This window comes from Liolophura sinensis, chromosome 6 (assembly GCF_032854445.1).
Source record: "Liolophura sinensis isolate JHLJ2023 chromosome 6, CUHK_Ljap_v2, whole genome shotgun sequence".
In the NCBI taxonomy this organism is placed as follows: domain Eukaryota; kingdom Metazoa; phylum Mollusca; class Polyplacophora; order Chitonida; family Chitonidae; genus Liolophura; species Liolophura sinensis.
Genome location: NC_088300.1, coordinates 11,800,678 through 11,827,129, shown reverse-complemented (window position 1 = coordinate 11,827,129; position 26,452 = coordinate 11,800,678). Strand labels below are relative to the sequence as shown.

The window sequence follows — 26,452 nt, the reverse complement described above, 5'->3', positions numbered from 1 at the left end:
AACCTCTAACCCTCCAAGCTTCATCAAGTTTCCTCGCGCTCAGGACCCCGTTAGTATTCAAACGAGTAAGCATGTGCTTGTGTGAACTAGACCATTACTTCTGAATCAAAATCCGTGAATATCTAATAACTAACGGACAATGAGGGCAAGCCACCTTTTCTTGGCAGCGTTGGCCTTCCTCTTGGGAGTTTGCTCCGTTTGCAGCCATCCTCAGTGTCTAGACTTCAAACCTCCGTTTGACGCTAAAGAACACGTCCAGTTTTGCCCACAGTATGGGGAATTCGGCTGTTGCACTTCTGTCGAGGACGCATCGCTTATGAATCTGTACATGCGAATATCCGGGCACCTGATCAGTCGGAACCTTTGGCACTGTAGTGCATATATCCACCATCTTATATGTCAACCTTGTTCACCCTATGCTGCTCATATATACGATGCCGAGGCTACCGGACGCAGCCGGCCTTTTCCTGGACTTTGCGAGAACTATTGCAGGACAGTGTTTCGGCAATGTCACGAAGCCTTGTACCTGTTTATTCTATTTACAAACAGCCCATCTTCTCTCATAGAGAACCTGTCATCGGAAGATGCGTTTTGTTCGGCGGTTGCCCTGACGGATGTGGACTATTGCTACCCAGACTTGTTAACTAACCCCATACTGAACGGTAACATCCAGATGTCCACCGTAAACTCTGAAGGTTGTCTCTGTGTAGAGGATTTCGCCTCTAACCTCCGTAACCCAGTTTTCATGAGATACCCGGAAGATGGCAGCAGGCGGTTCTTCGTTGGCGAACAATACGGTGTGATTTACATTTACTACGAGGATAAATCTTGGCTGCCCAATCCGTTCCTGAACATCTCGTCGGTGGTAGAGGTCGGTAGAGCGCGGGGTGACGAACGGGGAATGTTGGGCATAGCGTTCCATCCACAGTACAGATACAACAAACGCTCTTTCTTGTATTATTTTACAGGTGTTAATGGAGGAACAGTGCGTATAAGTGAATTCAGAGAATCTCAGTGGAATCCCAATGTAGCGGATATGCAGTCCGAGCGAATTATGTTGGAAATTCCCCAGCCATATGATAATCACAATGGCGGCGAGGTAAGTTAGATTTATTCCACACGTAATTTATCAAATTTCTGCTTTGAAACACATGGGCCAGTTTTTTTTAAAGTCACTCTGTTTTCACACATTTATAAAAAATGCAATCTGAGAATTAATCATGTAAATATATAATGAACTTACGTAGCTAAGAGATATGGTGGGCTTGGGTTTATGTTTGACATATTTCTGATATTATTTTAGGACGACAGTTACCAGTACTTATTATGTTTCAGATGTTCGGGAACGACGGTTATCTGTATTTGTTGTGTTTCATAAATTATTTTGAGAAGACGATTACCAGTATTTGTTATGTTTCAGATTTTATTCGGGGACGACGGTTACCTGTACTTGTTTGTGGGCGATGGGGGTGCCGCTGGAGATCCGGAGAATAATTCACAAAATTTGTAAGGTGCTAATAATTATTATCATGCTACTATAGAAATCGTTGAACATTACTGTACCATCGTTTCATTGCTTCGTACCATCGTGAGGAGATGATATGGGGCCTTGACCTTGACCCGGGTGATTGATCCAAGTGATGATTTTGTCCATACTGCGGCCTATATCCCTGCTGTAATGTTCACAAGCCAGTATTTGCTCTCTGAGACGTTCACTAATTTATTGCCTGGCCAAATTTTCTTGTTTTAAAATTTGTTTAATTGTTAAGAATTGTCCGGTTTATAAAGGGAAAATAAATGGGAGTACCAGACTAAAACAACCGCCTTCAGCAGGCAACAGGTGAACCTCCATTCAAGCTTGTTCACATTTTAAGTTGTGCATTTCAAATGGTACACGTAATAAGTTAAAAGAAGAGATTTACATAAATTCTTTTCATAATTCATACCTGTACTTAAATTAATATCAGAGCCGGAAGGTCCCTATTAATCAGACATTCAGTTAAGTAATATCAAGGTGCATTCCCCAATGAGTCATAAAAATCACATTCACTTGACTTGAAGTTAATGATCCAAAACGATCCAATGTTTACTGCCTTTGAGAATAATCAATTTTTGTTTACAGGACAACCTTACTGGGTAAAGTTCTCCGGATTGACGTCGATTCCTTGGAACAGCCGTATGGCATCCCACCGGACAATCCGTTCTTAGGAAATCCGGAGGCAAGGCCGGAGATATACGCGTACGGTGTCCGGAATATCTGGAGATGCGGGAAGGACAGGGGGGATCCTGTCACGGGTAAGGGGAGACCCTGTTATTGGTAAGGGGTAGTCCTGCCTCGGGTAAGTGGAGATCCTGTCACTCATCAAGGGAGGGGGAGGGTCCCGTCACGCGTACGAGGATATCCTGTCACACACAAGGAAAGAACCTATCACGCGAAAGGGGGATCTTGTCACGGTTAAATGGGGATTCTGTAAGGGTACGGGAGACCGTGGGTCACAGCTAAGGGGTTACTGTCATGGATAAAGGGAATTCAAATTAATTCAGAAATGCGCAGTATGGGCTGTAGTTGGATATTCGTTCATTGATAAGAGGGATCCTGTCATCGGCAAGGGAAGAGCCCTTGATTGGTAATGGAAAACTTGCCACTGGTGAGTGGAGATTCTGTCACTATTAGGGAAGATTCTGTGGCCTAAAAAGGAAGAAGCTGTGAATTATAAAAGAAGATGTTAAGGGGAATTAAGGGAAGTTTTTGTCAACGGTAATTGGAGATTCAGTCACCGGTAATGGAAGACTGTCACTGGTAATGGAAGACTGTCACTGGTAATGGAAGACTGTCAATGGTAATGGATGACTGTCACTGGTAATGGAAGACTGTCACTGGTAAGGAAAAACTGTCACTTTTAATGGGGGATTCAGTCACTGGTAAAAGAGATACTGTCATTGGTAAGTAGATATTGTGTCATCGGTAAAGGAAAAATCTGTCATTGGTAAGGGGAAGGCTCTCATATTTAAATTGTTGAAGAACCTCTCACTCGTAAGAGGAGATTCTGTCACTGGTAAGGGGAGATTCTTGTCACTGTTAAGGGGAGTTTCTGTGACTTACATGGAGAGATTCTGTCATTGGTAAAGAAAGATCCTATCACTGTTAAGGGGTGATCCTGTCACTGTTAAGGGGTGATCCTGTCACTCGTAACTGTCACTGGTGCTTCAATAGGTCGTTGTGTTTTGTGACGTAAACAAACAAACCAAAAAATAGATAAATAAATAAATAAATAAAACGATATGACATGGCAAATGACGAGCTATGTTCACTCGAGGTCAGCAAAAATTGCACATCTTTTAATGACAGGCCACGGAAGGGGGCGTATCGTTTGTGGTGACGTCGGCCAATCAGCGTTCGAAGAAATACACATACTGAAGAAAGGTGCGAACTACGGCTGGAGAGCGCGGGAAGGGTATGCCTGTTATGACGATGATATGTGTGGTAATATAGGTGAGTGACTTACGCTAACAAGGACCAGGTAGCCTATGCGACCTCGTATGTTCCACCCTCGTTTTCTATTTTGGTTCAGGCTCTTTTACTTAATGTCATACATGATCCTTGTCTTCACAAAGTATACATTGTGGATAGCATTAAGTATATAAGTCCTACACGACATGACAGGTTTATAGTTCTGACTGAGGTGTAGCAGTACAGGAGAGATGACTCTGTATCAAGTCAGAACTATCATACACATATTGTTAAGGACTAATTAAAAGTGAACTCAGTTGGTGTCCAACCAAAAGTTGTCACAGTAAATACGTGGTGATGATTGTGTTTGCTTTCTTCTGTTATCTTGTATACCATTATGCAATTTGTGGCTTATATTTAGTCAGAAATAATCGCAAAATATGTACAGTTTATAATTTCCCCGAAATGATGTGGCTCGTTCCCCTTGGATTTCGTAACGTCAACGTATGCCATGGTCATTTTCCATACATGATCGCATTGGATAATTGTAAATATTTATGTTAAGTACGGAATGACTTATTTTCGCAAAGAAAACTTTCACAATGTTACACAACAGAGGGGTTAATTTTCGCGAAATTTTGAAGCATTCCAGATTACTGTTAGGTATATTGAAGGAAGCTCCATTGTATATGTGGCATAATCCTAACTTCATCCTAATCTATAAAGCTTTAGAATTTTCCTGTTTTACCATCTCTGTTGTTATGATATTTAATCTGGCCTGTACCAAGTGACAGAGGCTTTGTTTGTTTAGACAACACTGGAGTCTTTGTATGGTACCTGGGAGTATAATGATATATGTGTCTATTGGCAGGCCCAGAAGAGTTACCTATACATACCTACCCTCACAGTGTTGGAAAGTCCGTGACCGGAGGGCATTTCTATCGTGGATGTGACAGCCCCAACCTTAATGGGTTTTATATCTATGGGGATTACTTCTTAGGGTAAGTTCTAGACTTAATGGTGATGAACGAAGGGTATTATTTGGTGGGTATATCGCAAAATGTATGGAAATGTAGCTTCGGGTATAGCTTTACCGGTTAAACCTTAAACCTTGGAAATATGTTTTCCAAGGGTCAGTGTGTATATATATGTGTATCATTTTGACTAAATCAACTAAACGTGATTTTTTAAGTCAATTATATTTTAAAAGTTCAGATCTCAACTTAAAAAGGGAGCAATATTAAAGTGAATAGTTAAACATCGTACATTAAATATTTTACATCATATGCCATTAACATAACGTACCCTTTTGTCGTTTCATGCGAATTTAGAAGGCGTATCAAACTTTTGAAAATAGTATTTGTTGTTTTAATCGCTATATATTATAAAGTTTTCTTGAATCAGTGCATTCGAATTAACAGGAAAGTATTTCGCCTTGTTGAGAACACAGGGACGGGGGAGTGGGAGAACCGACAAATCGACATGTGTGGCCCAGAGTATTGTAACAACGGGCTTCATTCCCAATATTCTCATTGGATTTTGTCGTTTGCTGAGGATAGGAGAGGTGAGTGTAAGACAAATCGACATGTGTGGCCCAGAGTATTGTAACAACGGGCTTCATTTCCAGCATTCTCATTGGATTATGTCGTTTGCTGAGGATAGGAGAGGTGAGTGTAAGACAAATCGACATGTGTGGCCCAGAGTATTGTAACAACGGGCTTCATTCCCAGCATTCTCATTGGATTATGTCGTTTGCTGAGGATAGGAGAGGGGAGTGTAAGACAAATCGACATGTGTGGCCCAGAGTATTATAACAGCGGGCTTCATTCCCAGCATTCTCATTGGATTGCGTCGTTTGCTGAGGATAGGAGAGGTGAGTGTAAGACAAATCGACATGTGTGGCCCAGAGTATTGTAACAACGGGCTTCATTCCCAGCATTCTCATTGGATTATGTCGTTTGCTGAGGATGGGAGAGGTGAGTGTAAGACAAATCGATATGTGTGGCCCAGAGTATTGTAACAACGGGCTTCATTCCCAGCATTCTCATTGGATTATGTCGTTTGCTGAGGATAGGAGAGGTGAGTGCAAGACAAATCGACATGTGTGGCCCAGAGTATTGTAACAACGGGCTTCATTTCCAGCATTCTCAGTGGATTATGTCGTTTGCTGAGGATAGGAGAGGGGAGTGTAAGACAAATCGACATGTGTGGCCCAGAATATTGTAACAACGGGCTTCATTTCCAGCATTCTCATTGGATTATGTCGTTTGCTGAGGATAGGAGAGGTGAGTGTAAGACAAATCGACATGTGTGGCCCAGAGTATTGCAACAACGGGCTTCATTTCCAGCATTCTCAGTGGGTTATGTCGTTTGCTGAGGATAGGAGAGGTGAGTGGGTCAAGACAAATTCCAATCCCTCTTCAAACCACAGGCTATGTCCTTTGAAGTCTAATAAAGTGGCTATACCGGAGATTTTTTTGGCAAAATTACATATTCGCTAATTACAGTAAATGCTTTTTATTTATAAAGAATATAGATCAAATTATTGCCCAGCAGTAAATATCAGGGCCACTTTCACAAAGATGTCGTACTTGTACGATATCGCACATATAGTAAATATGTTAATAGTTAATAGTGACGAACAAAATACGGGTGTCGTACGACAAATGTACGATAAATAAATGTCGTACGCCGCTTTGTGTAAGTGTCCGCGGAGTCTTACTTGTACTATTTATAATGTTAGAATGATCATAAAATTTGAAAAAGTTACAATGAGAACTGCTGTGCAAATTTTAGGAATTTTATTACTGATTTTGAATAGTAACACGTGCACAGACGAGGCTGGTCTTTTGCCCGCTAAGATAGTTACCATTTCCAGTACATCGCTGTGAGTCGCATGTATGTCGTTTGGTGAAGACATAAAGGGTGAGTTCGTAAGGATAGTTACTATTTCCAGTACATCACTGTGGGTAGCATGTATGTCGTTTGGTGAAGACATAAAGGGTGAGTCCGTAAAGATAGATACCATTTCCAGTACATCGCTGTGGGTCGCATGTATGTCGTTTGGTGAAGACATAAAGGGTGAGTCCGTAAAGATAGATACCATTTCCAGTACATCGCTGTGGATCGCATGTATGTCGTTTGGTGAAGACATAAAGGGTGAGTCCGTAAAGATAGATACCATTTCCAGTACTTCGCTGTGGGTCGCATGTATGTCGTTTTGTAAAGACATAAAGGGTGAGTCCGTAAGGATAGTTACCATTTCCAGTACATCATTTCCAGTCACATGTATATCTTTTGTTGGAAGATATAAAGGGTGAGTCCGTAAGGATAGTTACCATTTCCAGTACATCACTGTGAGTCGCATGTATGTCGATTGGTGATCATATAAACTGTGAGTTCGTAAAGGTAGTTACCATTTCCAACATATTACCGCGAGAAAATTACATATATTTACTATTTACATCAAATGCTTTTTATTTACAAAGAATAGAGCTCATATTATTGACTTGCAGTAAATATCAGGGCCACTTTCACAAAGATGTCGTACTTATACCATATCGCACATATAGTAATATGGTACGTTCATAGTGACGGACCAAACCCTAGTATCGTACAAATGTACGATCAATAAATGCTGTACGCCGCTTTGTGAAAACGGTCCCAGAGTCTTACCTGTACTATTTATAATGTTAAAATGATCATAAATTATTCCGGCCCTACGTGGGATGGTCTGCCAGCAACCTGCGGATGGTCGTGCCATGGATTTCTTCCGGGCTCTGCCCGGTTTCCTCCCACCATAATACTGGCCGCCGTTGTATATGTCAAATATTCTTGAGTACGGCGGAAATCACCAATCATATAACTAAATTTAATAAAAGGACAGCTGTGGTGAACAAAGTCAGCTAAACAATAAAAGCCACGAGGCCTGCTGTAGATGTTAACGTGGATATAAACAGCTCAGGTGAATGCTGATTGTCTATAAACGTTGTTGTTATAGTCTCATAAATTCTGTTAATGGAGATGTTATTCATGTCAGCGGCCAGACGTTACCTGTTTAGCCCACATTCATTTTACGAAACACAAAGGGGCAAAATTCTGTAAAGATGTATTAATTTGTCTTAATTTGACTCTCTCATCCACTATGTCGTGCTATGAAGAATATGGGCAACACAAATATATGGAACCGAGTTTTATACTTGTACGTTGACTGGCTTAGCTATGCGTTACATTGTATTTTCAGGGGAGGTCTACATGCTGGCTTCAGCATCATCTCGATCATACCTAGCCGACGGAACTATCTACAAAATAGTCGATCCCCGCAGGTATAATTTTTTTATAGGTCATGCTCTATTGTTTTGAGAATAAGAAAACTCTGATTATCATCTCGATGTATACATATCTTTGCGAATCAGTGTCGTCGCTGTCGCCTCTGTTTTGATTTTGCTCTCTGTGCTGTGTTTTGTTATATGCTGTCACCTTATCAAAAATGTCTTGGAATTAAAGATGATGATGGGGCATTTCCGTTCAATTCCGAAGACACTTTCAACGCGTCTGGGCACGGAATTTATTTAAAACCCACCTTGCAAAGTGCAGGTATAATGGTAGATTGATTTAATTATCGATATGTGTTTGACGCCTTGGTTAAGAACATTTCATTTCTGGGACAAGTAACATTTTTCTGGACGGAAAAATCATTTTTCCAATTTTTGATACGGTTTTTCTTGGAATGGTACCTTGGTCTTCAGTAAAGTGGAAGATTCTATTCCTTTTCAGGTAAGATTGATTTACCATACGCAGAACTTAGTCATTTACAAATTTTACGTTTATTTTCAGACGGAACAATCCACTGATGTGCCACCAAGACGCAAGAACAGGCATGTCTGTTAGCAATCTCCAAATGAACGAACCCGTTATCATTCCTAGCGCACCAGCGAAAACACTAACGAAATCCCCGAATGAAAAAGGTATGCTTGAAAACAAAAACCATCAATAATGAAGAAACAGTCATACTTTTGCATGTCGTATTTGAGAGCAGAATTAACACCGTTCTCTGCACTGGTTTTGTGGTATGATATTGGGGAAATACGACGATCATCTTGAATCCCCATTTTCTCCCCTTGGGGATTAAGGGATCATTTCCATGTCATTGTAACCTAAATACTCTTTGCCAACAGATGGCATCTTGAAAACCCTTTCCACTTAGAGCAAAATGAGTAATATTGTCCACCCTTGTGGCGTTTTAAGAATGATTACATATTTAGAATGCCCTAATATTTGTATTCATATGTGATAAGTAAGTAGTGTGCTTTCTTTCTTTCCTTCTTTTATTCTTTCTTTCTTCTATCCACCCAAACAATAATTATGGACATAGTTACACACCGTCTTAATTTACAGCGGGAATAAAGCCTATTTCAGGCTTGTTTTATCCCTGGAGGGATATATATTTTTAAAAAAAAGAAAGAGCACGACATAGTCGGTGTTTGGTCATATTTAGGTACACATAAGAGTTATACTATATAGATAAAATGAAAAATTTGTCACACTTGCTTACTTGCCCAGTACTATTATGCCAAGAGATAATCTTTTACTATGCGCTTGAGATAGACTGATGCGTTTTTAATGTATTTGGGAGACTGTTCCACACTCGAGGGGTAATGCATTTAATCGTATATCTAGGCAACTTTGTGCGAAAAAATCACTGGTCAAGGTTTAATGATTGACTCCTTGTTGGATATTGGTGAATATCCCTAAGACAGGTGGAGTGGGCCCTGAAAGCAATAGTAAGTAGGAATGGTTGATGGATAGATTTGTATGCCCACAAGGCCATTAAGTACCGGTTTATTTGGGAGAATGTTAGAATGTTTAACTGTTTGAAGAGAGGTGCTGTATGTGCACGCCGTGGTGCGTGTGATATGATTTGGACAATGAGCTTTTGGAGGAGAAAAAGTGGTGATAAATGTGAGGGGTATGTATTTCCCCAAAGGTCATTGGCATAAGACAAGTAGGGATAGATCAGGGAATTGTATAGTGTCATAAGGGTAGATTTATTAACACTTGATGAGATATGTTTAATGAGACCGATGTTTCGAGAAACTTTAGAACATATGTAATTGATATGAGGCGTCCAGTCCAGATTGTCATTTAGTACAATCCCTAGGAATTTGAATTCTTTGAAACCTGCTGTATTAAAACATTATTTAACTCTAGTAGCTGCGTATTACTGCCATGATGTCTAGAAGGAAGAAAAACCATGCATTTAGTTTTGGATGTGTGTAGTGATAATCTATTTGCACATTTTAATGATAATCTATTTTGCACATTGACCAGTTCCTGAGACACAATTTCAAACACATGAGAGGTTTTATTAGAAGAAAGAAATAAGCTGGTGTCGTCTGCAAAAAGAGTAAAATCGAGTGCAGTTGAAGCTTGAGTTATATCATTTACTAAAAACTAAATGCATGCTTTTCATGTTTCAGATACCAGTGGAAAGCCATGTTTGAGAAAAGCTTGGAAAGTCGTGATTTCGTGTGTCTTTTTATGCGCTATGTTATTGTGATTTCTTCTGGCGTTTCCTGTGATGAGGCACCTGATGCAGGTGCCTGATGACGAATGTGGAAACATACCATTTCATGGTCTGTGAGGTCAACAGTAGTAGTGAAATATTGTCCGAACAAAAGCACTGCGGTTAGTGTTGCATCTTAACAGAGTAGCCAAAGTGTGGCACAGCACACGATATGAAGACCTTGTTGTGTAAAGTTAGACTTATGGAAGATAACCACAATAATGCTGTACATGTTCGCTGTGCTTTCAAAGACACTTAAACCGATTTGTTGAGCCGCTCCATGCGGGACTATATACAATGTAGGAGTACTCCTAAAATGTGTGCATATTGACCTCTGAAGCGGATTTTCTTGGCGGAGACCACTCATCTGGTCTAAGAGGATGGACATGCATCATTGGTGAAGTGCCTTTGCAGAACTATCTTTAGCCTTCTCCTTTCTTCCCAGCTTAGGATTTACGCTGATGGTTAAATATGTGTGAGAGGAACAACTGATGAAATACACAGTTTGGATTTTAAATATGTGTCATTTAATGTGTATTATTAACGCCATATTTTAATATGGGTATTTTACGTTTTATGTTCACATATTTTTGTTGTGAAAGCATGTATATAAAAACAGCTGCAACACCACGGTGTTTCATGCTGAATATTTTGTTCAAAAAGATATGTAGCATGTCTCTTCTGAGTGGAAGGAATTTGTTTTTGCCATAATGTTTTGAGTGAGGGAGTGAGTGAGTGAGTAAGTGCTTGGGGTTAGCGTCTGACCTAACAATTTTTCAGTCATATGACGACTGCGGAGTCCCTAGAGTGCATGTACATGTAATGTGCCTCCTAGTTGCAGGACGGATTACCACCGCTCTTTTATCTAGAGCGGCTTCACTGAGACGAAGACAAGTAAGGCGCCCCACCCGAGCCACTATACTTATACGAGTCAACCAGTCGTTGCACTATCCCTTTAACGCTGAACGCCAAGCGAGGAAGCTACAACTTCCTGTTTTTAAGATGTTAGACCCACGATTGACTCTGGATGTATCCCCCTCCCCCCACCCCCCCAGAAGCAGACGCTCTATCCACTGAGCCATCGTGGCCGGTGCGTATGTATTGAAGAAGCAGTATCATGAAACCCTAATAGCAAAGTATTTAGCTCAGACTGTTTTAAATTTTAACATGACATGAGCAACATGATTATTGTGATGGTTACCTACTATGTCCGGCCGTAAGTGGGAAAGTCTGTCAGCAACCTGCGGGTGTTCGTGGGTTTCCCCCGGGCTCCGCCCGGTTTCTTCCCACCATAATGCTGGCCGCCGTCGTATAAGTGAAATATTCTTGAGTACAGCGTAAAACACCAATCAAACAAATAAACAAACCTTCTATCTCATCTGCCTAGTACATGTAATAAGGCAGTATATGTTCCTGTGTAATCCATCGACTTTTGGTAAATTACTCACGAACATGCCCATGTGTGACGTAGATACATCATACTGGTGAGAGATCAACTATCAAAGGGGACGTAACCCCTGATACGAGTGTTGTCGATGGCTTATTGCCGCTACATCCCAATGAACTGGGAGAGAAGAGAAATCTGAAGCTGTTAGTTCAGCTTCAGAATTAGGGCAGCCTAAGTCTGCTTCAGAATTAGCTCAGATTCAGAATTAGGGCAGCCTAAGTCTGCTTCAGAATTAGCTCAGCTTCAGAATTAGGGCAGCCTAAGTCTGCTTCAGAATTAGCTCAGATTCAGAATTAGGGCAGCCTAAGTCTGCTTCAGAATTAGCTCAGCTTCAGAATTAGGGCAGCCTAAGTCTGCTTCAGAATTAGCTCAGGTTCAGAATTAGGGCAGCCTAAGTCTGCTTCAGAATTAGCTCAGATTCAGAATTAGGGCAGCCTAAGTCTGCTTCAGAATTAGCTCAGATTCAGAATTAGGGCAGCCTAAGTCTGCTTCAGAATTAGTTCAGATTCAGAATTAGGGCAGCCTAAGTCTGCTTCAGAATTAGCCCAGATTCAGAATTAGGGCAGCCTAAGTCTGCTTCAGAATTAGCTCAGATTCAGAATTAATTTAGCCCAAGTCGACTTCGAGAGTAACTTAGATTTAGTTAGCTTCAGAATTTGCTCAGCCTAAGCTGGATTCAGAATTATATCAGTCTTCAGGAGCAGTTCAGCCTAAGTCGGTTTCATGTTTGGCTCAGCCTAAGTCACCTTCAGAATCATCTCACCCTAGGTTAGCTTCATAATTAGATTAGTCTGTCAGCTTCATAATTAGATCACCTTAAGTCAGATTCGTGGTTCTGGGCCATGGATTCCTCAAAATCTAATGAGTGTCAAAGTTGCAATGGTTAGTGGAGTGGGTATGAAAGCTGAATTGATTCACTCCACGTTTTCTCGACATTTCTCTGTTGATAGATGTTGAAAATTCTTGCTTCATTATATTAAACGGGTGAGTACATTGTTCTAGACATACTGGGGAAAAACAGGAATATATCTCTATCACGTTTTTTGCCCTCAAAATCACCTATCTTCTATACCCCCTTGATACATATGTTCTTGGTTGCAGAATGTCACAGTTATACCTTACAACAGGTGCACATCGCCTACAATATGTCACAGTTGTACCTTACAGCAGGTGTACATCGCCTACAATATGTCACAGTTGTACCTTACAGCAGGTGTACATCGTCTACAGTATGTCACATTTGTACCTGTACCTTACAGCAGGTGCACATCGCCTGCAGTATAACCCATTTCTAGTATTAAGATACCTTACCACAGGTGTACATCGTCTACAGAATGTCACAGTTCTGCTATTAAGATACCTTAATGCAGGTGCACATCGTCTACAGCATGTCGCAGTTGTACTATTAAGATACCCTACTGCAGGTGTACATTGTCTTTGCCGTGTCACAGTTCTACTATTAAGATACCTTACTGGAGGTGCACATTGTCTATAGTATGTCAATTGTACTACTAAGATAACCTATAGCATCTAATAGATAGTTTACTGGATGAATACAGCTTCGATACGTATAAACGAGTCCAGCATGTGTACAGTTTTAACAGCACTCTCAAACAATTGTCATTTGGAGAAGGCACGAGGGCTGAGTGTATAGGACACACCTCATTTCTCACACTCTCAGTCACTTCTGTGGTTTGAAGAAGGCACGAGAGGTGAGTGTGTTGGGCACACCTCATTTCTAACACTCTCAGTCACTTCTGTGGTTGGAAAAAAGCACGAGAAGTGAGTGTGTAGGACACACCTCATTTCAAACACTCTCAGTCACTTCTGTAGCGTAGGAGCGTAGGACACTTATATTTCCAGCACTCAGCCAATTCTATGGTTTGGAGAAGGATAGATTCATTCACAGTAATAAAAAGATAATTTATTTTTTTCTTTGATTGATGTTTTACTCAAGAATATTTCACTTATACGATGGCATTATGGTGGGAGGAAACCAGACAGAGCTCGGGGGAAATCCCCGACCATCCGCAGGCTGCTGGAAGACCTTCCCACGCACGGCAGGAGAGGAATCCAGCATGAGCTGGACTTGAACTCACAGCGACCGCATTGGTGAGAGGCTACTGGGTTATTTCGCCGCGCTGGCGCGCTAACCACCTCGGCCACGGAGGCCCCCCCCGATAGTTGCTGTAAAACAGCGACACATTCACGATGAATTTTCCATGAAATATTATTACTCTATCTCATCAAAGGCATAATGATTCAGCTTCACCCAGTCCGGGTATCTTGCCAAGGGGGGTTACTCCGTGCTGTCCGATCTGATCCACCAGAGTTTCATACCTATAATTAAGCCATCTATTTACGTTTGACAATAGTTATATCTTCAAAAGTAACAAGTTTTTACAGGAAGTTCGTTTTTGTCTTAATGTAATAATTCGATATAAACTAATTTTAGTTAGGGTTAATTCTTGGATATTATTTACCTGAAAATCACAAACCAGTCGGTACGATAAAGAACAACATTTAAAAACATGTAAATCTCCGGAATGCCAAACTTGGAAACCTCTTTCTAAAAAATTTAAATACTTGACCAAGAAATGGTCTTTCTTATTTCGATGATATTTCATATATAGGAATATTTAATTTCCGCCACGCACATTGAAGGCGGTCATACTGAAGAGTGAATACAGCTCCATGACTGACCACGTTTCCTGATGAAGTTCCTGAAAGGTTGACATATTCTTAAACACAGTATGTAACATTACAGATAGTTCATTGATTACACGGTGTTTAAGAATTTTTCACTTCTATAATCAGGGTATAGGTAGAGGAAATCGAGGTTCCAGGCGCAAACCTTTTGTCGCAAGTGGTCTTCATTTTACTTGTTTAAATGCGGTTTACAGACTACTATATTAACGTTAACTCTTTCCTGGTACAGCTATAAGGGAATGACCAGTATAAATTTACAAACATGATCTTCGGTTATTGCAAATATTAGAATGATACGTCGAGTCATGCTCCACGAATAGATTGGAAGAGTTTGCTCGCGCTGGCAGATCGGACAGAATGGCAGCAAGTAGAATTGCAAAATCGACCCAAGCGTCAATCAACGTTTTTCTGTCTGTTGTGTTTCAGTCATTTTAATTTAATACCCTGTGGTCTTATCGGGATAACTACAAAACACTCGTGTCCCTCTCCTCTACAAAGCACTTGCTGAAGGCATAAGAGATTTGATCAATGAGGTCGTGTGTTTTAAGTCCAGGTCTTGGCGGTCACGATAGCATCGCGACGTGGTTGCAGGACAGCGAAACATTCACGATGAACTTTTCCTCAAATATTCTATTGCTGTATCTTACCAAGGATATATAGGCCATTTCTCCCAAAATAATGCTGGCCGTCATCGTATAAGAGAATATTCTTGAGTACGGCATAAAACACCAATCAAATAAATAAATAAATCAAACCAGTCCGAGGACAGATATTACACATATACATTTCACATCTATAACTAAGCCACCTATTAGCGTTTGACAATTGGTAGACCTAAATTTTCAAAATTAACAAGTTACTATAATAAGTTCATTTTTGTCTTATTGTTATGATTCGATTTAAATAAAGAACACAAACTTAAAGAAAGAAAAACACTAATCCGGGTGTCATTGGGGTCCGACAAACTCAAAGCTCAGAATAGGTGAATCTTAAATAGGCAGTAAAAGAATGCATAAATGGTAATCTCAACCAGCTAGCTGTCCCTACCATTCATGGTAATTAGATGTCTAGATGTGCTGCGACTGATTGTCATTTAACAGTTTTATATATTCTCAGCCCTAAGGCAATATCAACGTCCAGCATGTGGGCCTCACTTTCTATTTATAGAACAATTTGATCAACAGATCGGCAAATATATAGGCTGATATAACATATTCTACAGCTGGCGTGGGGAATGAAGGCTTGGGGCTTTTAACAAATGAATTTATGGAACAGCAGGACTGGTAAAAAGTTAATTATTTTTTCACATTTCCGAAGGTAAGATGACAAGCAGGGCAGGGGTGTACCTTCTCTTACAAGTCCTCGTTCAAATCTCATCCACAGTGCCTGGATTTCAGCGCCCCATCCAAACCAAGATGGCAGCCGTCCTGTACCGAGTACACAGACTCAAATTGCTGTTCCGAAGAACAGGACAGAAGTATCCTGGCAAACTTCCTGAATATTTCCAAAGAGCTTAAATCTCGCAATCTAGACCGCTGTCAGCAGCCTGTCCATGATTTGATGTGCCAGCCATGTTGCCCGTACGCAGCGCATGTATTCTCAGCTGAGGGGAAGATGGAAACCAAGCAGTTTCCCGGTCTTTGTCCATACTACTGTTCTCAACTGGAGGCGAATTGTCAGGAGGCTTTAAGGTTTCTCGTCTCCCATATCAGCCCAGAACTTCTTGGAGACGACCTTTGTGAGAGACTTATACTTTTGGATGAGCAGTATTGCTATCCCAGCATTCTAACAGTGGAAGAGAGTGAAGGCCGAAACCAAATCCAACTGACAAACTCAGAGGATTGTTTGTGTTTTGAAGAATACGCCAACAAATTACGTAACCCTGTTGGACTGAAATATCCCGATGATGGCAGCCGGAGGATGTTTGTCGTCGAACAACTTGGATGTATATACATCTTGTACGAAAACAAAACAAGAGTCGAGAAACCGTTTTTAGACTTGAGGGACCGTGTTATAATTGAACCTAACAAGGCTGGGGACGAAAGAGGCTTGCTGGGGTTGGCTTTTCACCCTTATTTTGCAGCAAACGGACGTATATTTGTATATTATGTTAGCCGAGGAGTACTGAATCGGACCCGACTAAGTGAGTTCCGAGTCTCCTCAGACAATCCCAATGAAGCTGACGCTAACTCGGAGCGTGTCATTCTGGAGATTGATCAACCATTCCTAAACCACAATGCAGGGGAGGTAAATATATTTTTCCAGTTTCCCAAAGCTGGGGTTTCTGGGAATGTATGGTTCATACATTGGTACTTCTGGTTATTTACTTTCTAGGTCTGTGTAAAAGTCTTCCTAACTTAGCATAAGTCAAAATCTTTATACATTACTAATTAGTGACCAGTGTTAGAGGAAGGCCTAGTTACCAGTGCACTTCACAACAAAGCAGATTTCACCAAGTCCTTTGCGTTCTCTATTGCCTGATTTCACAAGGTTAAAAAATAACACGAATGATGAAGTGGCCGACAATACTTTATTATTTGAGACAATGTGATCTCGTTGGTTACCTGTACTGAAGGTTACACGAAGGCTAAGTTATCAGTTATGTTGCAAAGCTCATAACTAAATTGTTCTTTGTTTCATGGTTGAGTCATGGTTACCGATAAAGGGGCATCTAAATCAGACAGAGCGTTTGTTTGATCAAGCATATGTGTATTGAACACTGCTTGAATCATAAATGATATGGACACATTTTTAATATTTGTTTAAGATTATACTTACTTAGAATCGTTTTCTATATCATCTTCATAACCAGTAGGTTGGCATAACAATTCATGTTTTATTGTTCAGGTTAAAAAAAAGTTGTAGGGTAACTGGCCTATGACAGCGTGTTCTTACGTCTGAATATATATGTCTGAAAGTAATTTAAGTTTAGATATTTAAACTAGGTAACAACGAACGTTTTCGCGGAACGGATCCTAGCAAGAGTTCAGGGTATTATAAAACTCCAATATTTGAAGAAATGTCCAGATTCAGTGAAAAAAACCCCCCAAAAACAGGTGCTCTGATCAAAGGCATTAGTCCAGTTTAACTGTTTGCAATTGAAATTCTGCAGGCTGTAAATGAGAACTGATAACATGCAATTACCAGTAGGTTGTAGGAATTAACTGTATAGGCTTAATTTGCTCTAGCGGTTCGGATGAGATCTTTACCATTAAATTGCATTCAGATTTTCAATTTAAATAATATTTAAAAGGAACAGATAGAGTTTTAATGAGAAGGCATATAATAGATATAATGCTGTACACCTTTGTCTTTTTAACGACTCCGATGGCTCAGTTGGCTGTCCCTTAATGGGAGACGGTAGATCCTGGGTCGGGTCACACGTAAGACCTTAGAGGAATAGTGTTGAGATTTATCTGCTGGTAATTATAAAGACTATAACCTGTTTAATCGGTGTGTTACTGGAAGGGCTTCTGAGAAAGTCAGAATGACTTTAAATCCACCAAAACAACAGATTTACTGCCCTAGCCGATCTCCAGCCGGCCGGCCTACCGGTACGGCTAAGCGGGTGACGTCACATACTCAGCTGTAAAGAGGCGAGAGCAGATTTGGCTGTTTTCGGCGGGTACAAAGTCCTTTCTCCTTGTGCTGTAAATCCACGCCTTCCTGAGGGCCAAATCGTCTGGAAACCTGAAACACCAACTTCAGGGTTTTTCGAGGACACATTTTACAAACTAATGCAAAACAGTAAAACGTTTCTTATAGAAATTCGATATGCTTGTTGTCACCCTTTTAAACACTGAACTAAATGGCGAAGCTCTGACAGCTCGTAAAGGTTGGATTTGTATGACGTAATTCGACGGAGACTATCGAGTGTTGGCGGGAGAAAATGCATTTAAAAACCAGCCTTATTATGTGATTATTTTAAGTGCCATATTACTCTGATTAGTGTACCCTTTTTCAACATTTTTTACACTGAATTTAACAATATATACAGGGGTAGCTAATTATGAATAAATAATGAATGTGGACACTAATCCTTTAAAAGAGGATGTTGTAGCTTCCTCCTTTAACGTTCAGCATTATGGGGATATTGCAACGACTAACTGACCCGTATCATTATAATGGATCGGATGGGGCAGCTTACTTGCCTTTGGTAAGTCGTCACAGTGAAGCCGCACTAGATAAAAGAGTTGTTGCAATCCGTCCTGCAACAAGGAGGCACATTACATGTACATGCACTCTAGGGACTCCGTAGTCGTCATATGACTGAAAAATTGTTAATTATGACGAAAAACCCTAATAACTTACTTACTGTTTCTCTTGTGTTGACATGGATATAGATAATATGAACGTCAAATTTAGCATGGATTTATGTGAAATAAAATATGTGAAAATTCGATGCCTACACATCGCTTAACACTGATAATAGCTTCTCCTTTTTCTCTCTTCAGTCAGTCTCAGTTTAGTAAGATATGTTTGTGAAAATTGTCGTTATGCATATTTTGTGCGTTCTTTTCAAATGACAAATTTGATACTTTTCAAATATCACACAGGGCACACACATAGACAAAACTTCTTCGGTATTCCAAATGTTACGGTATTGAAAACAGCAACAGAAAACACTCAGTGACTCAATATTACAATGCTTTATATATAAAATGAGACGTACAGTTTACAGACAGTTCAACAACAACAACATAAAAAAAACATACACATCAGTATTACCGGTCTTTAAAAGTTTCCAGTTCACCTTTGCATCCCAAGGAACGTATTCCAGGAGATCCAACGTAAAGACCATGGGATAAACACACAAGTCACAAATTGTCCAGTCAGGTACTTCGCTAGGTTAGCGAACACGAACACAGTACACAGGTTACACAGAACTGGAACAGTCAAGCCTTTGAATGACGTCACACCCGCAGAGCACAACACAGGGTAAATACAGGCATGGAGGTATAATCCATTTTAGAACGGTCACAGCTCCCGCAGAAACTCACAAACGAGCCGTTCAGAGACGTAGAGTAATGTCACCTTGTGGCAGAACGAACGTCCTTTGCAAAACTGAAAACTTCAGTTAAGAGTCCTTGACGACCTTGTCGGTCAGGTGAGGTCAGCGTGTTAAACAAATTACACAGTCAACACTGTATAATCATAATAAAAATCGAACACCAATAAACGTGACTTCCGCAGAAATTCACATAAACCAGACATCAGTACAAACTGTGGTACACAAACGGTGCCGGCATAGAAATCTGTCCTCCCAAACGAAACTGGCATCACCAGCTCATATCAATATAATGGACTCGATACGTGAGCGTCGCACACTCTCCTGGCTCCCAGTGGATGCAGCAAAAATACCTCCACTCTGCACAGAAAACACGGCTTATATACGTTCCAGGTGGATTCAACTATTCTTAAACACAGAATTAACAGCCAATGAACAGCCAATAAAATAAACAAAGCATTGAACAAGGTGCTTTCCATCCGGTCCGCGCTGTACATATATAACAGGGCCTGTTATGCTTTCACTAAGGTCTGCAGACTAACAGTACATGAAAACGTTAAATAGTCATACATAACACAAAGGAAAATGCTAGATAATAAAGAAAAATAATTCCTTCCCTTTAAGGGATACATCCAGCATAAGCGAAGAAAGATTTCGCCAAATTTGGAAAAACTTGGTGATTCCGTAGGAATGAAAGACATTTTGAAGTGTAAGGTAAAATGTTTTGCATATGATTCCACAATAGCCCATTCTTGACGCATCACCAGAATTATAGATGAACCATAAAGTACGCGTGGTACGTAATGATTTATGTAATTATGACTACTATGTAATTATGATTTATGAATTAACAAAGATTCCGGGCTTAACACTGACAGCTACCAATATGGATGACATGCTATGTTTCAGCTGATTTTTGGTGAGGACGGTTTTCTGTACATAGCAACTGGAGATGGCGGAGCAGCCGGTGATCCTCACAACAATGCTCAAAACAAGTGAGTTCATCTGTTTGGCACTACAGAAACTCAAAATTGGTACTGGTATTCTTTGATTACAAAATCATAATATAAAATACCAAAAAAAAATGGAAAATTCATTGAAAACCAGAATGTGAAACTTACCCAAAGTATATTTACGCCTTATTCAATAATGTTTATTTTATTTATTTATTTGGCCATTGATTGCTGTTTTACGCCGTGGAAATCGGTATTGCTCTAGTAATATAATTAAGACGTACAGTACTGAGAGAAATTCCGGAGCAGCAAGGACAGTGTGATATTTGGCAAACGGTCACACGTAACCCGTGAAATACTGCCTCTAGTCATTTTATCTCAGTTTGCCATGGATTTTATTCTTACTGTCCATGCAAATCCATAAACGGTAGGAATTATTCACACATGGCGTAAAAGGTACTAGGTACAAAAAATGCACCGCTGTTAATTGAAATTTATTAGAACTCACGGATCTAGAATTACTCAAAATGCTATGTTGTCATCAAGTTTAACAAAGAAACAATGCAAGCCTGATGAAAGCCATCTTCCTTTCCTCTGTGAATTAGCAAACATCCTGACCTCAAACCTTAGTCCAAACAGCGATTCAAAAACTCCGCATCGTTGGTGAATTTCCTGTCGTTTTCCGTAAGATCGGCGTCATAGTGACCTGGATGCCCCCCCCCCCCCCCCCCCAACGTGCTCACTATTTGGCATTCTACAGGCAGCATCACAAATATGTCGATACATACACCGGGATGATGATTAGACGCCTAGCAAAAGTAAAAAGAAACACAGTGCTAAAAGTTTTCCAAGCAAATGCTGTTGTTTACTTTAACAGAAACTCCCTGCTGGGTAAGATGTTGCGTATAGATGTGGACAAGACGACTGGGGAGAGAGAACACGAACCTCGCCTGCCATACAGTTCCCCTCAACCACCTAACCCATTCGCCAAGGACAAAGATGCCAGGATGGAGATATACGCGTATGGACTGAGAAACCCATGGAGATGCTCAAAGGATCTTGGCGATCCAACCACTGGTTGGTACCGTGTACTTTAAAGCTTTATACCATTTCTCATCTAATATGTATCTGGTAGGTGTTGTACACCGCAGTGCCTAACCTTTAATTTATACGGGCAAGATAGCCTAAACTTTATATTTGAGCAAACCGGACAGAGTTGTTAGAAATCCACCAGAAGATGAAGACACCATCTGACATTAGGCCTCCTTGATACTGGCACAGAATCTATAGATTTTCCCCCCAGACACGCAGTATACATTCTTTGCATGCAGTTTATCATTTGATCATTTAGATATTGTTCTCATACATTTGCTCAACACCAGTCAGATAAATAAGTCGGTGCCAAGAAGCAAACAACGCTTGCATGGAAACCGATTTAATTAAAGCGATACACAATTGGCGATAATTGGCTGAGAGCTAAGGTAGGATTTCCTGGGTTAAATCTTGCGTCCTTCGTCACTCTTAAATAAATGTACCATACTAAAATTGAGCTCAAGCAAAGCATAGCCTGGACTTTCCTACCTCTCACACCAGCCAGTTAAAATCGATACTGTATCCTTTCAAGCCTGTTAATTAAACCATAGCCAAACCAAGATGCTGGCTCTGACTGCATAGTGACTGTTATAAGCATGATGTGTTTGGAAACCCACCGAATATCAGTGTTCACACGTGTTTCGGTCATTGGGTTCAAATTTGAAGTTCATGCACTTCGTTGTTTGGTTACTTTAATTATCGTTTACGCGATGTTGTTTGGTTTAAGCGATATAGACATTGACTGTTTAAACACCTACACTTACTTTAATTCCGACACTCTCTGACGTTTACAACTAATTTTCCAAACAGGGCATGGCAAAGGTCGTATATTCTGTGGGGACGTTGGACAGGACGCCATTGAGGAGGTCAACATTATCAATAAGGGAGGCAACTACGGCTGGCGCGCAAGCGAAGGTTTTCGCTGTTATGACGAGGACTTATGTGGAAATGTCGGTAAGATCGATTAAGATCTCATTTTATTTAAGCGAATGTCATATATAATTACTGGCATAAAAATCCTCGTCGACAAGGTTCTACGTGCGAGTGGATATTATACACTGAAAGAAGTACATGTAAATCAGGCGTGAGTTGGATTGGCTTAATGCACCCTAATTCTTCTAATTTTTGGGGACATATTAGTAGTGTTCAAAGTGGAATATAACATTTCTTTACCAGCTTTTTAAAGAAGTAAAGATATGAGTATGTTGTTCATTAGATGGTCTAGCCATGTGAGAAAAAAGAACCTTAATATTCCTGCGACATGTATTAGCTACATTGTTACGTATGTATTAGCTGAAATGAGCAGATCAGGTGTCCCAAAACTTCAAAGAAATAGGTAACCTGTTTAAATGAATATTCCGATTATTCACAACTATCTACTCACGTTCTCTTTGTACATCAGCAGCTATTTATCTCGAGTTTCCCAAAGATACTACAAAATTTAAAAGAGAAAATCACCACATCTTTCCTAACACGTCTTTTTCCACTGGGAGACTTATGATAATCCATGATACGAATTAACAAAAACTACACACTACAAGGTGACTTACACTAAAGTAAATTGTAGACGAACCCTTGGTCTCGCTACTCCATTTTTTCCAGGTGAAGAGGAGAAGCCTATCTACAGCTATGACCACAGCGTGGGTAGGTCCGTGACCGGCGGGTACGTCTACCGGGGCTGCGAGAGCCCGCGACTTAACGGTATCTACTTGTACGCGGACTACTTCGTCGGGTGAGAATATGTTTATAAATAAAGACGTACAGCACAGAGAGTAAAACCAGAGTAGCGACAACAGTGTGATAGCTGGCAATTTTTCACACGTAACCGGCGAAATACGACCTCTTGTCTGTTTACCTCAGTCGGGGTTTTATTCCAACTGTTCATATACATGCTTAAATATTATATGTGCCCTAGCGCCATGGCCTAAGCAGAACCAGGTAAAAATGATGCAGTGGTGTTAACTGAAATGTATTAGACGTCACTGGTCTAGAATTATTCAAAATGCTGTGTTGTCATCACATTTAACATACAATCAAATTCAGTAAAACGTTGTACCTTAGGTTGGTGCTTGCTTCGAATAAGTGCATCGATTACACATGTAGTTTAAAAATTATAATCACCCAGTTACCATGAGAATTTTTTTTTTCGGACGCTAATGAATTGCTAAAGAACAAGGATGAAACGTCCAATCATTCATTTATTCATTCTTAATGAAACGCCCACTCAATGTACAAATTCCCTACATATCCTAATTTATGTAGATTATTCGCCGAACTCAGTTTTCGTATTACTAGTATATGGTGGCGGCCATGTTAGTGGTAGAATGGTTGAATGTTTGACCTGAAATTACTATACCGGATTAAACACATAAATAATAAATAAATGCCAGAGCTGGATTCAAATAACAGATGTATTACACTCTGTTAGCTAATATTCCCTTTGCATTTTGAAGCAAGATATTCAGATTGGAGGAGAATATTACCACGAACCAATGGCAAAACAAGGAGATTGACGTGTGTGGACCTGAGCTCTGTAACGATGGCCTTATTTCATCTTACAACAGAAAGATAATGGCATTTGGCCAGGATCCCAAAGGTAAACACACACAAAAAAACCTATGCCAAGGCAAACAGTTTATTAATATAGTTTCTATATGTATTCTTTTTGATGATCTGGGATGGTAGATGATGGTATTTGTGGAAAATTGGGACAATTTATAAAGGACTCTGACTGTTACACGGTGAAACTCTTAGCATGCATCTTACAGTACATTTTGTAAGAAACAAAGAAAATACTGAAAAACCTAAAGTATCAAGTATTTCCCAACTGTAATAAACATGTAAGTGTCTGGAAACATTAGACTTTTGTGGCATGTAATATTGCAAAAATTATTATACGACAAGACGCCTGCAGAAACGTCTCTACATATAGCAAGTCTGCCCACACGTATATACTTCTTGTTGGCCAAAATAACGACGACTTCAAGGGTTGTTTTGTAACAAAATGGTGAATTATCAACTGATTGCTGTTTAACGTCGGGGGCCTCCGTGGCTCAGTTGGTTAGCGCGCTAGCGCAGCGTAATGACCCAGGATCCTCTCACCAATGCGGTCGCTCTGAGTTCAAGTCAAGCTCACACTAGCTTCCTCTCCGGCCGTAAGTGGGAAGGTCTGTCAGCAACCTGCGGATGATCGTGGGCTTCCCCCGGGCTTCACCCGGTTTCCTCCCACCATAATGCTGGCGGCCGTTCTAGAAGTGAAATATTCTTGAGTACGGCGTAAAAACACCAATCAAATGAATTTAAGGTCGGTCAGTTTCGTGGTTGGAAGAAACCATGGAGTGCCCGGGGAACATCATCAGCTAATGGCTGACGAACAAGTGTCAGGCATATTAATGGAAGCCAAATGATCTACCGATATTACACTCAAAATATTACGCTCAAAAAAATTAATGTGTTAATTTTAACAGAAAGTGTGTTGTCTGAGTGATGTTGGAACGTACGTTATTAAACATAATACTGAGTCATATTGAACATAATATCCTGTTAGTGTAATAGAATATTTATGTTAAATTAATAGAATATGTGTGTTATATTTAATAGAATAATCAGCTGCATTAGCATCACTGAGACAATAGACTGTTAAAGTTAACAGATTAACTTTTTGCGTGCAAGATAGCGTCTCGACCATGACTCTATCCCCTTATCAATATAGCAGTAGACTGTAGAGTTTGGAGTTTAAATATTTGCAGAGCTGAATTCTTAAAGGAGAAGAAAACTTAAAGACATGACACTGTAGGCTGAAAAGAGCACATTTTTTCTATCTGGTGGTGCCTGTTGCATAATTTTGCGATTTTTCCTCGCCATACACGTAAAGCCTGAATACGGCAATCTGGCATAAATCGCTGAGTCCATGGCGTCCTCTGTCTTGAACACCCGGTAATTTATGCTGGGGGTGTGTTGCCTCTCAGCCAGTGAGGGTCGTTAAAACTGCCGGCTTGTTCGTGTAAACTCGGAGCCTACGTCCAACATTCCAGTTTCCCGCTCGTAAAGCGGAAAACGAACTGTACTGTTAGCTAGTTCCTGGGAGTTCTACCGGAAATGTACGAACTGCACATCGGCGGTTTCCGACGGCAAATTCTTCTCCTAACACAGAGGACTTCAGCACTAATTCTCAGGGAAAATGGAGTCGCCCACAGCGGATGTTGCGCGGACGTTATTTATAATTTATCAGCTTGAGGTACATATTAGAATTTTCTTATGGCATACACCTGCGAGGGAAATGCATACTCTATTCAATGGTATTTTTTGATATTTAAATTTCTTTCTCCTTTAAAAGCTCTATCATACACAGTTTACTTCTTCCTTTCAGGTGAGGTTTACCCTACTCGCTTCCGAAACAGCTATTTCTGGGTCGGCAGATGGGAGCATCTATAAGATCGTAGACCCTCGGACGTGAGTAATCCGCATGTCAGCCATATTTAACCATGTAACTATCACACTACCTAGAAGGCTAAGAAATCTAATAGCCTGTGTCAACGAGACTTTTAACTGACAAACTGAAAAGTAAAACATTTTAACACGAAATGAATTCCAAAAATACATGACATAAAGGGCTAAGGTGTCGCTCCATCAATCAAATTATTTTCATCCTGAATAGTAAATTGTATCTATGATGTTGGAATACTTATGTCACTTTTTGTGATCAATTTCACAAAAACTGAACTCATGAGAAATCATAGCACCAGAAAGTCAGAAATTCACTAGTCAAGCGAAACCTTTGTGGGATTAAGGGCCCCAAGGACTGCAGCCACCTGTTGAATGAATCAACTATAGTCGACGAGGAGGATTTTTTATGTATCTCCCCTAGATCGACAACATCGTACAGTCACAAAAATAATCTGTTAAATTTAACAGAAAGCCTCTGGTCTGAGTGATGCTAGAAGGCATTCTGCTATTCCAACAGATTATTCTGTTAAACATAACACACATATTCTGTTAATTGAGCATGTAGATTCTATTAAACAGGACATTGTGTTGAATATGACACAGTATTATGTTATAATACAGAACACATTCCAGCATCTCTCAGACAACAGACTTTCTGCTAAAATTAACAGATTAATTTTTTGAGTGTATTCAAACGTAATGAGTGAAACCTCTTCAGCGTACGTCAATAAAGTATGCCCGTTCGGGCATCTGTATATCTCAACGGTACAATGCCCAGGTG

The 26,452-nt window shown here is 40.2% G+C and overlaps 2 protein-coding genes across 2 annotated transcripts; both read left to right on the top strand.

Annotated features, from left to right (window-relative positions):
- Positions 1-205: 205 nt before the first annotated feature.
- Positions 206-10,537, top strand: LOC135468637 (HHIP-like protein 1). Its single transcript, XM_064747001.1, has 9 exons — positions 206-1,099; positions 1,421-1,506; positions 2,123-2,295; positions 3,350-3,493; positions 4,323-4,452; positions 4,873-5,015; positions 7,695-7,776; positions 8,288-8,418; positions 9,931-10,537. Exons 1-9 carry the CDS (start codon positions 317-319, stop codon positions 10,008-10,010), a joined length of 1,752 nt encoding a protein of 583 aa, XP_064603071.1. The 5' UTR covers positions 206-316; the 3' UTR covers positions 10,011-10,537.
- A 5,249-nt stretch (positions 10,538-15,786) lies between these two features.
- On the top strand, positions 15,787-25,659 carry LOC135466897 (HHIP-like protein 2). The gene is made up of 7 exons (XM_064744649.1): positions 15,787-16,419; positions 20,090-20,175; positions 21,011-21,210; positions 22,036-22,179; positions 22,828-22,957; positions 23,679-23,821; positions 25,595-25,659. Exons 1-7 carry the CDS (start codon positions 15,787-15,789, stop codon positions 25,657-25,659), a joined length of 1,401 nt encoding a protein of 466 aa, XP_064600719.1.
- Positions 25,660-26,452: the final 793 nt, after the last annotated feature.